This window comes from Symphalangus syndactylus, chromosome 17 (genome assembly GCF_028878055.3).
Source record: "Symphalangus syndactylus isolate Jambi chromosome 17, NHGRI_mSymSyn1-v2.1_pri, whole genome shotgun sequence".
Classification (NCBI taxonomy): Eukaryota; Metazoa; Chordata; class Mammalia; order Primates; family Hylobatidae; genus Symphalangus; species Symphalangus syndactylus.
The window spans coordinates 20,859,781-20,875,359 of NC_072439.2; the positions used below are offsets into that span (position 1 = coordinate 20,859,781).

The 15,579-nt window shown below is 49.2% G+C and overlaps 1 protein-coding gene across 4 annotated transcripts; it reads right to left on the reverse strand.

Moving 5' to 3' along the window:
• Positions 1-9,828: 9,828 nt before the first annotated feature.
• On the reverse strand, positions 9,829-15,046 carry ERICH4 (glutamate rich 4). Of its 4 annotated transcripts, none has more exons than XR_008652153.2 (3): positions 14,836-15,040; positions 14,098-14,181; positions 10,457-10,566 (listed from the first exon to the last, which is right to left on the reverse strand). XR_008652153.2 is itself a non-coding variant. In XM_055249949.2 (2 exons), exons 1-2 carry the CDS (start codon positions 11,420-11,422, stop codon positions 10,369-10,371), a joined length of 372 nt encoding a protein of 123 aa, XP_055105924.1. In that variant the 5' UTR covers positions 11,423-11,436; the 3' UTR covers positions 9,829-10,368. The 4 variants fall into 4 exon arrangements, 1 of the variants encoding a protein (XP_055105924.1); XR_008652154.2 differs by lacking the exon at positions 10,457-10,566 and adding an exon at positions 13,067-13,339 and having other exon boundaries at positions 14,938-15,046; XR_008652152.2 differs by lacking the exon at positions 10,457-10,566 and adding an exon at positions 13,067-13,339.
• Between the last annotated feature and the right edge of the window lie 533 nt (positions 15,047-15,579).

Here is a 15,579-nt window from a genome sequence, read left to right on the forward strand (position 1 = left end):
AACTTCAAAAAAAGCAGGGGAGGGCTGTACCCTCACCCCACCATGGGCAGACAATAAAAGCTTCACATTCACAACCCTTTCTCATCCAGCCCTATGCATGTCTTTCTCTCTTTCTTCTCTTTCTTTCTTTCCTTCCTTCCTCTTTCCTTCCTTTTCTTTCTTTCTCTCTTTCCTTCCCCTTCCTTCCTTCCTTTTTTCTTTCTCTTTCTTTCTTTTTCCTTCCTTCCTTCTCTTTCTCTTTCTTTCTTTCTTTCTTCTTTCTTTCTTTCTTTCTTTCTTTCTTTCTTTCTTTCTTTCTTTTTCTTTCTTTCTTTCTTCTTTCTTTCTTTCCTTCTTTCTTTCTTTTCTTTCCTTCTTTCCTCTTTCTCTCTTTCTCTTTTCACTCTTGTTGCCCAGGCTGGAGTGCAATGGCATGATCTCGGCTCACCACAACCTCCGCCTCCCAGGTTCAAGCAATTCTCCTGCCTCAGCCTCCTGAATAGCTGGGATTACAGGCATGCACCACCACACTCAGCAAATTTTGTATTTTTAGTAGAGACGGGGTTTCTCCATGTTTGTCAGGCTGGTCTGGAACTGCTGACCTCAGGTGATCTGCCCGCCTCAGCCTCCCAAAATGCTGGGATTACAGGTGTGAGCCACCACACCCGGCCTCCTATGCATCCCTTTCTATTGCTCATTCTGATTTGCATCCTTTTGCGCTAATAAAACTTTAAAAAATAAGTATAGTACTATCCTGAGTTCTGTGAGACATGGTAGCAGAATATCCACCATGCGAGGGTCATGGGAACCCCTGAATTTACAGCAAGTTAGTCAGAAATGTGGGTAGCCTGAGATCCTTAAACTTGGGGCTTACATATGATGTGCTCAGTCTTGTGAAGGAATCTTTCCATAAAGAGTGGACCCTGGGCTAACTCCGGGTTATCTTTACTAGTTAGCATCAGAAGTGAATTGCACTGCAATATAGCAGTGAGATAAAGGATCACAAAGTTCAGAGATGGGCATTTTGGAACGTGCCTTTTTATTTTTTTGAGATGGAGTCTCACTCTGTCGCCCAGGCTGGAGTGCAGTGGCACGATCTCGGCTCACTGCAAACTCTGCCACCCAGATTCAAGCGATTCTCCTGCCTCAGCCTCCTGTGTAGCTGGGATTACAGGCACACACTACCACGCATAGGTAATTTTTGTATTTTTAGTAGAGATGGGATTTCACCATATTGTTCAGGCTGGTCTCGAACTCCTGACCTCGTGATATGCCTGCCTTGGCCTCCCGGAGTGCTGGGATTACAGGTGTGAGCCATCGCGCCTGGCCCCATGCACCTCTTGAATCACTTCCTCATGCTTTGCTTTTAGAGAACATGATCCCCAACATGTGATTCCAGCAAACTTCTAGAAAGCTAACTGTGGCAATCACTTCTGGGTTTAGATGACCGCCCCCACCACCACAAGATGGCAGTGAGCACCTCATCACAGACGTGCTGATGGTCTGCAGCACCCCGCCAGGCCAGAACATGCCTTTTACAGAAGAAAATAACCCAACAGCTGACTAGGATGGTGAGGAGGGCTGGTGAGCACTGCAGTAGTGAGAGGGACACTAGCATCACTGAGATGCAAGTGATGGTCATTTTTTATAGGTCAAAGCTCAAAGCAGGGGACAGTTACAGGGCAGGGCTTCATAGTACCAGTGTGATGAAAGTATCTGGGAGTGGCTAAGGCCGGCACTGTGCCATGGGAAGCAAGGTGGGCCTGAGGAGGAGGCAGCAGCGTCAGCCTGCAGCAAGTGGGGGCTGCCCTCCAGAGACCTAAGAGTCATGTTTTAGAGCACAGTGTCTGTAAGGCCAAGAAATGTGGACAGCTAAGTGTGTCAATTACTAGACATACTCAAGATGAGCAGGAAGGGCAGGGCACGGTGGCTCATGCCTGTAATCCCAGCTACTCGGGAGACTGAGGAAGGAGAATCGCTTGAACCCGGGAGGCAGAAATTGCAATGAGCCGAGATTTCGCCACTGCACTCCAGCCTGTGCGACGGGAGCGGGACTCCATCTCAAAAAAAAAGAAAAAAGAAAAAAAGAAAAACCTAGGTATACTTCTCAAGAAAATACAAATAATCAAAACCAATATCATGCCTGGGCACAAATTTCATATATATAACAGATTTAAGTATATGAGGGTGGTTATTCTCTCATATCTCCATTTTTTTTTTGTTTTTCCATTTTTTTCTTTACTAAAAAAAGTTAATGCCAATTATATACAATTTTTTTTTTTTTTTTTGAGTTGGAGTCTCACTTCTTCACCCAGGCTGGAGTGCAATGGCGTGATCTCAACTCACTGCAAAGTCTGCCTCCTGGGTTCAAGCAATTCTCCTGCCTCAGCCTCCCAAGTAGCTGGGACCACAGGAGTGCACCACCACACCCAGCTAATTTTTGTATTTTTAATAGAGACGGGGTTTCACCATATTGGCCAGGCTGGTCTCAAACTCCTGACCTCAAATAATCTGCCCGCCTCAGCCTTCCAAGCTTCTGGGATTATAGGCGTGAGCCACTGCGCCCTGCCTATGTATTATTTTTTTAAAAATAAAATTTATTTTCATAGGTTTTTGGGGAACAGGTGGTATTTTGTTACATGAGTAATTTCTTTAGTGGTGATTTGTGAGATTTTGGTTCACCTATCACCTGAGAAGTATACACTAAACCCAATTTGTGGTCTTTTATCCCTCACCCGCTTCCCACCCTTTTCTCCCGAGTCCCCAAAGTCTATTGTATCATTCCTATGCCTTTGCATCTTCATAGCTTAGCTCTTGAACCCTTACTTTCTGTTTGAGGGAGAAGACATATCATCTATAAGTAGATACTGTGTAAAAATTCCATTGCATGAATATCCCATAACTTATTTATTATTTGTGTTTGGTTATTTGCTGCTATGTAACAACCCCACTTCCAACTAAACGGTGTGACAATTCCATGATTCTGTGGATCAAAAATTCTGAGAAGTCAAAACCAAGGAGTTTTGTCTCTGCTCCATGATGCTACAGCCTCCGCAGGGGTGAGGCGAATGACTCAGGGCGACTGAAAAGCTCAGGGTTGGAACAGTGGGGATGAGGCCTCTATGTATAAGATGATTCTTCACTCACAGGTCTGAAACTATGGTGGGGACAGCCAGAAGGCTCGGCTCAGCTGGGACAGTCGCCTGAGCTACACATGACCTCTCCAACATGGTGATCCTGAAGCAGTTAGGTTTCTTACACAGCATCACACTTTTTTTTTGTTTTTTTGAGATGAAATATTGCTCTGTCACCCAGGCTGGAATGCAGTGGCGCAATCTCAGCTCACTGCAACCTCCGCCTACCAGGTTCAAGCGATTCTCCTGCCTCAGCCTCCCAAGTCGCTGGGATTACAGGCGCCTGCCACCAAGCCCAGCTAATTTTTGTATTTTTAGTAGAGACGGGGTTTCACCTTGTTGGCCAGGCTAGTCTTGAACTCTTGACCTCAGGTGATCTGCCTGCCTCGGCCTCCCAAAGTGCTGGGATTACAGGCATGAGCCACTGCGCCCAGCCAAAGCTCACACTTCTTATGATTCAGCCTTAGACGTCACATCGGGTCACTTTCCCCACACTTATTAGTGTTAGAAGTCACAAGCCCACCCATACTCAGGGGACTGGCACACGGACCCCACTCTCAATAGAAGGGGTGGGACACCACCATTCTCCTGCTGATGGGCATTTGGGTAACTTCCTGTTTGAAGCTATTAAGATTGGGCTGCTGTGGCCGGGCGTGGTGGCTCATGCCTGTAATCCCAGCACTTTCGGAGGCCGAGGAGGGCGGATCACAAAGTCAGGAGATCGAGACCATCCTGGCTAACACGGTGAAAACCCGTCTCTACTAAAAATACAAAAAAAAAAAAAAAAATTAGCTGGGCATGGTGACGGGCGCCTGTAGTCCCAGCTACTCGGGAGGCTGAGGCAGGAGAATGGCGTGAACCTAGGAGGCGGAGCTTGCAGTGAGCTGAGATCGCGCCACTGCACTCCAGCCTGGGCGACAAGGCAAGACTCCGTCTCAAAAAAAAAAAAAAAAGATTGGGCTACTGTGACTATTCTAGTAGGTGTCTTTGGTGAGCGCCTACACTTGTTTCTCTTTTTCTCTTTAGCATACGCCCAGGAGGGGAACCGCTGGCTCCCAGATACTGTATGTTCAGTGTCACACACATTTCCACGGGGTTTTCCAAAGCACTTGTACCAGTGCTCACTCCCAGCACCTGTGTGACTGCTCCAGCTGTCCCACAGTCTCATCAGTTCTATTGCTGATATTTTCGTTTTAGCTTAAGTTATATTTAATAGGAAAATTACCATTGCCTCTGCGCCTCGTTCCTGCCTGTAGGAGTTTCTCATAGCTGTTGCTACAAGGGGTCACTAATTTGTCACTTAAACCCACACAAATTGATGTCCTTGTGGCTTTGGAGTCAGAAGTGTCAACTGAAGGTGCTAGCAGGGCTGTACTGACCTGGAGGCCTCAGGCAGCATCTGTGCTGCTTCTCCACCTTCTAGAGGCTGCTGCATCCCTTGCTCCAGCCCCTTCCTGACACCACTCACCCTTGTACTTCTGTTATCACATCCTCACCTTCTCTGTGTTCAGAGCTCCCTCTGTCTCTCTCTTGCAAGCACACTTGGGATTCCATTGAGGGCCACCCACATAACCCAGGAGAATTTCTCCACCTCGATATCCTTAACTTCATCCCATCTGCAAAGCCCTTTTGCCATAAAAGTTACCATTCACAGGTTCCAGGGATTGTGACATGGGTAGCTTTAGGAGTGATTATTCCTGCCTGTCTCCTGCTCACCAGAACTTGGACTTTCTCTCTCAACAGGAGCCCCGTGTGTGGGAATAGCCTGTCTCAACGACGCCCTCTATAAGGACCTGCTTCCTCAAAGGACCTCACAGTCGGGTCTTACCCCTCTCTGTGTCCAGTCTCTGCCTTGGCTGGAGGGGCTGCAGCGGTGTGTGTTGGCGCCACCTGGTGGAAACAGGGCATCACAGCCGGTAGGAGCCCAATAGAAGCACAACCAAGCCCCATGGGTAATATTTAAAATTTTCTGGCTGAGCGCTGTGGCTCACGCCTGTAATTCCAGCACTTTGGGAGGCCCAGGAGGGTGGGTCACATGAGGACGGGAGTTTGAGACCAGCCTGGCCAACATGGTGAAACATCCTCTCTACTAAAAAATACAGAAAAATTAGCCGGACATGTGGCGCGCGCCTGTAATCCCAGCTACTCGAGAGGCTGAGACACGAGAATCGCTTCAACCCCGGAGGGGTTGCCGAGATCGCGCCATTGCACTCCAGCCTGGGAGATAGAGCGAGACTCTGTCTCAAAAAAAAACAAAAAAAGAAGGGGAGGGGAGGGGAGGGGAGGGGAGGGGAGGGGAGGGGAGGGGAGGGGAGAAGGGCGAATTGGTTTTGAGCTGAGACATCCATCTTCTCCTGACCTCAGGTATTTGAACTCCTGGTTATGAAGCCTTCACACTTGGACTGAATACACCACCAGCTTTCCCGATTTCCAGCTTGCAAATGGCAGATTGTGAGACTTCTCAGCTTCCATAATTACATGAGCCAATTTATATGTATAGATTGGGTTCTCCAGAAAAACAGAATAAATTATATATATACCTAAATTATACGTATATATACCTAAATTATACGTATAATTAAATTAAATTATACGTATAATTATATATATAATTTATTCTGTTTTTCTGGAGAACCCTACTGACACAAATGTTGAACATCTTTTCATGTGCTTATTGGCTTAATAACTTGTATGTCTTCTTTGGGGAAATGTCTATTCAAGTTCTTTGCCCATTTTGTGACTGAACTATTAATATGTGTCTTTATATTGTTGAGTTGTAAAAGTTCCTCATATATTCTAGATACTAGAGCCTTATCAGATATATTTCTGCAACTATTTTCTCCTAATATATAGGTTGTCTTTTTCTTTTTTTTTCTTTTTTTTTTTTTTTATTGAGACAGTCTCACTCTGTCACCCAGGCTGGAGTGCAGTGGCATGATCTCAGCTCACTGCAGACTCGACCTCCCAGGCTCAAGCCATTCTCCCACTTCAGCCTTCTGAGTAGCTGAGGTTATAGGCACTTGCCATCGCACCCAGCTAATTTTTGTATTTTTTAGTAGAGCCGAGGTTTCACCATGTTGCCTAGGTTGGTCTTGAACTCCCTGACTCAAAGCGATCTGTCAGCCTCAGTCTCCCTAAGTGCTGGAAGTACAGGTGCGAGCCACAGTGCCCGGCCATCTATTTTCAATAGTGTTTTTTGATGTACACAGGTTTGGAATTTTGATAATGTTCAATTCATCTAATTTTTTTTTTTTTTTTTTTTTTTTTTTTTTGGTTCTTTCTACTGGGCCACCACTCTTGGGCCCTGTAATCCAACCTCCACACGGCAGCCAGAGGGAGCGCTCTAAATGTAATTACTGCTTCCCTGCTCCACCTGCTCAAAACAGTGTCACATTTGTGATTTAGAACAGTATTTCTCAAACCTAATTTGCAAAGGAAGCAGCTGGAACTCTTCTTGTATATATGGAATCTGATCTGGTTGGTCTGGCACGGGTCTGGGAGTGAGCACATCTACCAAGCGGCTGCTGGGGTAACTTGGGTTTTCCACTGATGATCTCAGCCATGTTTCCTGTCCCACATGCTCCTCCAGAAACTTGTACTCTCCCATGAAAAGGTGGAGTACATTTTCCCTTCATTTATTTATTTTATTTTTTTGAGACGAAGTTTTCGCTCTTGTTGCCCAGGCTGGAGTGCAATGGTGCGATCTCGGCTCACCACAACCTCCACCTCCTGGGGTCAAGCAGTTCTCCTACCACAGCCTCCCGAGTAGCTGGGATTACAGGCATGTGCCACCACGCCCAGCTAATTTTGTATTTTTAGTAGAGACAGGGTTTCTCCGTGTTGGTCAGGCTGGTCTCGAACTCCCGACCTCAGGTGATCCGCCCGCCTCAGCCTCCCAAAGTGCTGGGATTATAGATGTAAGCCACCGCGCCTGGCTATTTTCCCTTCCTTTGAACCTGATCATGACTTTGCAATGGCATCAACATGGTGAGAGTGACACCGCATGGCTTATGAGGCTGGGTTACACAAGGCGATGTGGCTTCTGACTGGCTCCCTCTCAGGATACATGCCCTTGGAACCCATCCTCTAAGCTCCTTGGGAGCCCAACTTAGCCCATATGGAGACAAGACAGGAAGAGAAACAGAGGCTCCCCCAGCCCTCGGCCAGCATCAACTGCCAGACAGGAGAGCAAATGCGCCAACGATTCTAGTTGAAGCCTCAGACGGCTTGGAGCAGAGATGAGGGATCCCTGCAGATGCATGAGCAAAATGCATGCTGTCACTGTTTTGAAACAACAATGTTTGGGGGCTGTTTGTTATGCAGCAATAGACAGCTGTAACAATGCTGTTACTGCTTTGTTCCATGAATGACTGCACTTTGAGTAGCAGGAGGCTAGATCACTAGATAACCCCCATGGCTTCTGCGTATGCTATTTTTCTACTTTTATATTCTTTTCATTCACTTTTTTTTTTTTTTTTTTTTGAGACAGAGTCTCACTCTGTTGCCCAGGCTGGAGTGCAGTGGTGCAATCTCGGCAGACTGCAACCTCCACTTCCCGGGTTCAAGCAATTATTGTACCTCAGCCTCCTGAGTAGCTGCGACTATAGACATGCACCCCCACGCCTGGCTAGTTTCTGTATTTTTAGTAGAGACGGGGTTTTGCCATGTTGGCCATGCTGATCTCAGACTCCTGACCTCAGGTGATCCACCCGCCTTGGCCTCCCAAAGTGCTGGGATTACAGGCGTGAGCCACCACGCCCAGCCCCATTCACTTTCTTTACTTGGCTCATTTTTCCTTGTTGCCTCAATTCTCCTGTAAGATCACTTTCCTGACATTTCAGCCTGGGCCTGTTGCCTTCTCTGGGTCCCCTCAGCCTCCTGTGCCTCCCCCATCTCAGCCCTGTTCCCTCAGATTATACTTCCTCTGTCCCCACCCTGACCATCTTGGCGGTCCCTGGGTAGGGATGGGTATCTTCTCCCACTGGTCTGGGAGATCCGGAAGGACAGGCCTGGTACAGACTTGGTCACTGCTGGAAGGAGCTCAGTTAGTGTGGTGCTGAGGACACCCCCTTCACCCAAACTCCCACTCTCTTCCATAGATTTCACCTCTGTGGCCCAGGCCATGGGATTAGGGCAACTCCCCTTAAACATCGAGTCCATCCTCCATGCTGTTCTTTTTTTTTTTTTTTTTTTTTTGAGACGGAGTCTCGCGCTGTCGCCCAGGCTGGAGTGCAGTGGTGCGATCTCGGCTCACTGCAAGCTCCACCTCCCGGGTTCACACCATTCTCCTGCCTCAGCCTCCCGAGTAGCTGGGACTACAGGCGCCCGCCACCATGCCCGGCTAATGTTTTTGTATTTTTAGTAGAGACGGGGTTTCACTGTGTTAGCCAGGATGGTCTCGATCTCCTGACCTCGTGATCTGCCTGCCTCGGCCTCCCAAAGTGCTTGCATTACAGGCGTGAGCCACCACGCCCGGCCTCATGCTGTTCTTGAATAGTGAGCACCTGTTACAAGTCGCCCCACCAGCCTCTCCCTTGTACCCCCTACTCATCTCTTTCTCCCCAAGAGACACAGGACCCTGGCACTTGTGAAGCATGACCCAGACCCTGGGGCCAGGGCATCCAACATCCTCATTCCCCATGACCCCTACTGTCTAGATGTAGCTGCCAAAAGACCCCCAGACTCCCAGGCCTCTGTCTAGAGTGCCAAGAGAGGGAGAGAACGCACTGCCACTTGCATGCTCTGTGGGGTGTCCTTCCCCGTTCCCTGGCTGCTAGGCGTGACTTCAATGTTCTCCCCAACCCCCAAACAGCAGCACTGACACCAGCTGCAGACCTGGCTCAGGTTAGCTAATGAGGACCAGGCTGGGGATGGAGCCTGAACCCCTAAACCCCAGTCCTGCACCCCACCCTAATCCTGGGGTCTCCACTGGACAAAAGGAAGCAGCTTGGTTTTTCGTTGTTATTGTTTTTGAGATAGAGTATCTCTCTGTCTCCCAGGTTGGAATGCAGTGGTGTGATCTCAGCTTACTGCAGCCTCCGCCTCCCGGGTTCAAGCGATTCTTGTGCCACAGCCTCCCCAGTAGCTGAGATTACAGGCACGTGCCACCACACCCAGCTAATTTTTGTATTTTTAGTAGAGACGGGGTTTCACCATGTTGGCCAGGCTGGTCTGAAACTCCTGACCTCGAGTGATTTCCCAGCCTCGGCCTCCCAAAGTGGAAGCGGCTTATTTTTAAGGAGAAAACTCCCGTGGAAAGGAATCAGCACCTCCTCTGTCAATATTTCACTTCTCTGAAAAGACTCTCACTTCCAACTAGAAATTGCTTTGTAAACACAACAATGAGGCTGGGCAAGGTGACTCACGCCTGTAATCCCAACACTTTGGGAAGCTGAGGCGGGCGGATCATGAGGTCAGAAGTTCGAGACCAGCCTGACCAATATGGTGAAACCCCGTCTCTACTAAAAATACAAAAATTAGTTGGGTGTGGTGGCGTGCACCTGTAATCCCAGCTACTCGGGAGGCTGAGGCAGGAGAATGGCTTGAACCCAAGAGGTGGAGGTTGCAATGAGCCGAGATCACGCCACTGCACTCCAGCCTGGGCAACAGAGCGAGACTCCATCTCAAAAAAAAAAAAAAAAAAAAAAAGGAATGAGAACACATGGACACGGGAAGGGGAACAATACACACAACAAAATTTAAAAACAGGTGAAAATAATTTTAGTAATATTTTTACTAATACTGATATGCTTAAAATATTATTATTTCAACAAGTAATCTAAAAATTATTGAGATGTCTTATGTTCTTTTCATCATACTAAGCCTTTAACATTTGGTGTGTATTTTACACTCACAGCACAACTCAATTTGCAGTCCCCATGTTTCAAGCACTAAATAGCCATGTGTGTCCGGTGGCTACCATACCAGACAGCGTTGATCTGAAATCGCATCTGTATGCATCACCATCATATTTGCAGAGATCCCTATCTCAGCAGCACACCTGGGGCTCATCTGCAAAAGCACCTGCAACTTCTCTACAACCTCCACATCACCTCCAAACACATCCTCATGTCATCTGCAAACACACCCATAGCTCACAGGCCAATGCCTAGATATCATTGCAGGCACCTTCAGAGAAAGCACTTACTAAAGGGGTATACTTGATTCCACATCTGATTTGACCTGCAAATCTCCCCTCCCCTTTGCATACATTTGCATCTTATTTGTATGTCAACCTAAATCCACTGGCAGAGCCTCAGATCATCATCTCAAAGTCAGGGGGATGTGGGGCTGGGCGGGCCTCCAAGTGTTCCTCCTCCTGCTTCCTCTGGGGCTCTTGATCTTCCTCCTCTTCCTTGCTGCTCTCCTCCAGTTCCTCCCGCAGCGCCCCCATCTCCAGCCCCAGGCTGCACAGCTGTCCCAGCAGCTGGACATCCACTCGGCGCAGGTTCCCCTGCCGGGAGGAAGGGGACGTCACAGGGATGCCACCCCAGAGAGCAAGGGGTCTCTCCAGGACCTGGGTGACAGCAGGTCCCAACTCATGTCCTGGCCACGGCGCCTGGGCAGGGTCCTCACTGTGCCCGTGGACCCTAACTGCCTCCCTGCTTCTCAGAGTGTCTCTTCATCTCTAACTCTGTCTCTGTCTTTGTCTCTCCATTTCGTTGTCCCTGACTTCTCTCTCTCTCAGTAATATGTCTCCTCCCTCTCTTACCTATCTCTGTCCCTGTTTCCCTTTGTCTGTCTCTGTCCCCATTTATTTTTTGTCTTTCCACGCCCCTGTCTCTCTGTCTTTATGTTTCGCCATTTCTCTGCCCCTGCCTTTGGCTCTCTTTCTCTCGTTTGCCCTCTCTCCGCCCTCCCCAATTTTCTCAAATTCAGTCTGTCTCTGTCTCTTTTCCTGCTCTCAGTCTCTGCTTCCCACCTCTGTCCCTCTCTTTTGGGATCTCCCTCTCCCCACCTCTGTTCCCGTCCCTCACTCTATGTCTGTCTCTCTGTGTCTGTACATGCCTCTCATGTCTCTGCTTCTGGCTCTCAGATTCTGTCTTTCAATCTCTGGCCTTCTCTATTTTCATTCATTTCCATTCATTCTCATTTCCTCTCTCTCTTTCCCTTTCCCTTTCCAACCCCTCACTCACCAGCTCCTCCCTGATCCACAGCAGACTATCCCAGGCACCTCCAGTGTCTGCCCCTGCAGTCCTGAGGGTCTGACCAGGGATTTCCACAGGGGAGACCTCCCTCAGGGCCTGGGGGGGTGGGCCCAGCCCCGGAGGCACCAGTCCAGCCTGACTTAGCTGCCTCCACAGCTCCATCGTCTCTGAGCTATGGCTGCCAGGAGCAGGAAGTAGCAAGGTCCAGGGTGGCCTGGTCCCCTGGGGAGCTGTGTGTGTGGTGGGGAGTAAAGGGCAGAGGGAGTGGGATACGGGTTCCTGGCAAAGGTATCCCAAAGTCCACTCTCCAGAGAGAATCAGCTGGCCTTGTGCTTTTGTTTTTCCTTCTGAAGTCTAACCTCAACTCTGCTCACAGGGTTCAAACATATCCTCTTGCAGAGGTCAAACTCCACCCCTCCCTGCCTGTCTCAGGCCTGACCCCTCAGGGGGGCTCAGTGTCTGTAGATGCCTGGCACCCTCTGTCCTTCCACCTGCCCCCCAGCACCACCACCTCTCCAGCCTCTCCCCAGCCTCCATTTGACCTCTGGCTTGCCCATAGCTTGGTCCTTGCTTATCCTCTTGGCACGGGTCATCCCAGGGCTTTCCCACCAGTGTGCCTTTGGGGGGCAGGAATGGCTCCCAGGGGCACCAAGACAGCAATCCCTCAGCTGGAGTGCCTGTGTCCAGGCTGCTGGCCTAGGGCTGAGCAGCCAATTCTGCTGACCCTGGACTTGCCTATGGGTATATTATCCCTGTTGAGGGTGAGGGCTTCTGCTGTGGAAAAGTCTGGGAAGCACTGCAGGCCTCTCTCGGCCTCAGACCCTTCCTTCAGACCCAACGTGCCTATATATATATAAAATGGTAGATCACGAGGTCAGGAGATCGAGACCATCCTGGCAACATGGTGAAACCCCGTCTCTAGTAAAACACAAAAAATTAGCTTGGCATGCTGGCGCACGCCTGTAGTCCCAGCTACTCGGGTGGCTGAGGCAGGGGAATAGCTTAAACCCGGGAGGTGGAGGTTGCAGTGAGCTGAGATCGCGCCACTGCACTCCAACCTGGAGACAGAGCAAGACTCCATCTTAAAATAAACAAATGAATTAATTAATTAAATTATATATATATATATATATATATATATTTTGAGACGGAGTCTCGCTCTGTCATCCAGGCTGGACTGCAGTGGTGCAATCTTGGCTCACTGCAACATCCGCCTCCCGGGTTCAAGCGATTCCCCTGCCTCAGCCTCCTGAGCAGCTGGGGTTACAGGTGCATACCACCACACCTGGCAAATTTTTGCATGTTTAGTGGAGACGGGGTTTCACCATGTTAGCCAGGCTGGTCTCAAACCCCTGACCTCAGGTGATCGGCCCACCTCGGCCTCCCAAAGTGCTGGGATTACAGGCGTGAGCCACCAGGCCCAGCCAATTTCATGTATATGTCACTAGCTTCCAAGTGTTTGACCTCAGTCCTGATCTCTCCCTTGAGTTCCACACCCTAACTCTGCAGCCCTGATGCAGGGCAGATGAGTCCCCAAATTGGGGCTTAGCCCCGGAGGTTTCTTGGCTCCACTCAGCAAAGAATGGAGGTTTCTTGGCTCCACTCAGCAAAGAATTCAAGAGCAAGTGAGCAAGCAGTGGAAGAAAGCAGGTTTACTGAAGCGGCTGTGTACAGCAGGACTGCTCCTTGAAGAGTAGGGCTACCCAGAGTAGCAGCACGTGGGCTGTTGGCTGGCAGTATTTATACCCACTTTTAACTACATGCAAATTAAGGGGTGGGTTATTCAGAAATCTAGAAAAGGGGTGGTAACTTCTGGGTGTTGCCATGGCATTTGTAAACTGTCATGGCGCTGGTGGGAGTGCCTTAAGCTGATGAGCAGTGAGGGCAATGAGAGGTTGCCTTTATGCCATTTGCTGGTTCCGGCCACTTTATTTATTCTATCCTCTCCAGACCAGGAGATAAGTCCTACCGCTCCTCTACTTCAGCGCCACCAGGGTGTCTCAGACATCTCAACGTGAATGTGGTCAAAACAGAACTCTCAGTTGGGAGCCCCATCATTGGATGCATTTCCTGTTGCTGCTGTAACACATGACCACAATCTTAAAACAACACAAAGTCACTGTTATAGTTCTGGAGGTCAGAAGTCTAAGGTGGGTGCACAGGGCTGGGTCCCTTCTGGAGTCTCTAGATGACAGCCTATTTCTTAGTCCCTTCCAGGCTTCTAATCTGCCTTCCTTGGCTCTTAGCTCTTTCCTTCATCACCCCAACCTTCTCTATCTGTGATCATCACATATCCTGTTGATGCTGACCCTCCCGTATGCCTCTGATAGGCCCCTCATGATTACATTGGTCCTACCCAATTGCCCATGGTAATCTCCCCATCTCAAGATTCTTAACTTCGTCGCATCTTCAAAGTTTCTTTTTTTTTTTTTTTTTTTTGGAGACAGAGTCTCACTCTGTCGCCCAGGCTACAGTGCAGTGCGTGATCTCGGCTCACTGCAACCTCACTGCAACTTCCACCTCCTAGGTTCAAGCGATCCTGCCACCTCAGTCTCCAGAGTAGCTGGGATTACAGGCATGCACGACCACGCCCGGCTAATTTTTGTACTTTTAGTAGAAACAGGGTTTCACCATGTTGGCCAGGCTGGTCTCGAACTCCCGACCTCAGGTGATTCACCCGCCTTGGCCTCCCAAAGTGCTGGGATTACAGGCATGAGCCACCACGCCCTGCCCCAAGTGCCTTTTACCATAGAAAGTAACATAGTCACAGCGTCCAGGGATTCACAGGTATGAGTATCTGTCGGGGAGAGGGTCCGTTATTCAGCTGCCACACTCACCCTCCTAAACCTGCTGCCCTTCCAGTTTCCTCATGTGCACAGCCACACCAGTCCGCTTTTAGTTTCTCAATTTGTTGGCTTAATCTTCAAAATAGACCCAGGATTTGAGCACTTCTCACCATTTCCTCTGCCCCATCCCCATTCATCTCTTGCCTAGACTGCTGCAGTAGCCTCTTGTACTGGTCCCCTGCATCCACCCTTGCCCTCTAAGGCAAAGGTCCCCAGTCCCTGGGCCAAGTACCAGTAGCAGCCCCTGGCCTGTTAGGAACGGGGCCGCACATCAAGAGATGAGCAGCGGGTAAGTGAATATTACCGCCTGAGCTCCGCCTCCTGTCACATCAGCAGTGGCATTAGATTCTCATAGGAGGCAAACCCTATTGTGAACTGTGCATGTGGGGGATCTAGGCTGCCCGCTCCTTATGAGAATCTAATGCCTGATGATCTCAGGTGAAACAGTTTCATCCCAAAACCATCCCCACCCCACCCCCCACCCCCCACCCCCTGGTCTATGGAAAAATTGTCCTCCACGAAACCAGTCCCTGGTAACAAAACGGTTGGGGACTGCTGCTCTAAGGTACATTCTCCATCTGGTAGAAATAATCTTTACAAAATGTAAATCCGATTTTGACACTCCCTTCTTCCCACTGTGAATAGGATAAAACCCTACCAGGCCCGCACCGTCAGCCCCTGCCCACCTCTCAACCCAGTCTCCTATCTCGTCTGCAAGCTGGTTCCCACCTCAAGGCCTCTCTGCTGTAGAGGCTACCTCTCCCTGCAGCACTTTTCCCCTAGATCTTTGAATGGCTCTTTCCTTATCATTCACTTCCACTTCAATGTCACCTCTTCAGAGAAGCCTTCGCTGATGGCCCTACGCCCCAGTCACTTTTTTTATCTGCTTTTTATCAAAATTGCCTTGCTGATTCCTTTGTTTCTTATCCATCCTCTCCCAGCCCAGAATGTTGACTCCCTGAGAGAGGGACTGGGTCTGGCCTGCTCACCATGGTAACCTCGGCACCTAGAACAGTGCCTGCCATCACGTGGTAGGTACTCAGTAAATATTCTTGGAATGAATGAATGAATAATTCTATCCACAAGACTTCACAATGGCTCTTCATGCTGCGATCTAGCTTTCAACTCCAAACTGGTCTTGAGATCTCACCTCAGTCTCTAACCTTGAAGTCTAACCTCTTCACCCACTCTTTCTCTTACCTGACCCTAATTTTAAAAAATGACGTGGTCAGCTTTTCAGCCCCCTCATTCCCTGTTTTAAGGAGGTAGTGAGTGGAAGCTGGAAGAACAAGAAAGCTCGGGGAGACTGCAATTGCAGTCAGGAAAGAAAGGTACTCTGCTGGGAAGGACACCCCATCTTCTCCTAGGGAAAGATTGTGGAGTCCTGGGGTTTGTTTGGTTTTTCAATTTTTTGTTTTAAGAGACAGCGTCTCGCTCTGTCGCCCAGGCTGGAGTGCAGTGGCGCAATCACAG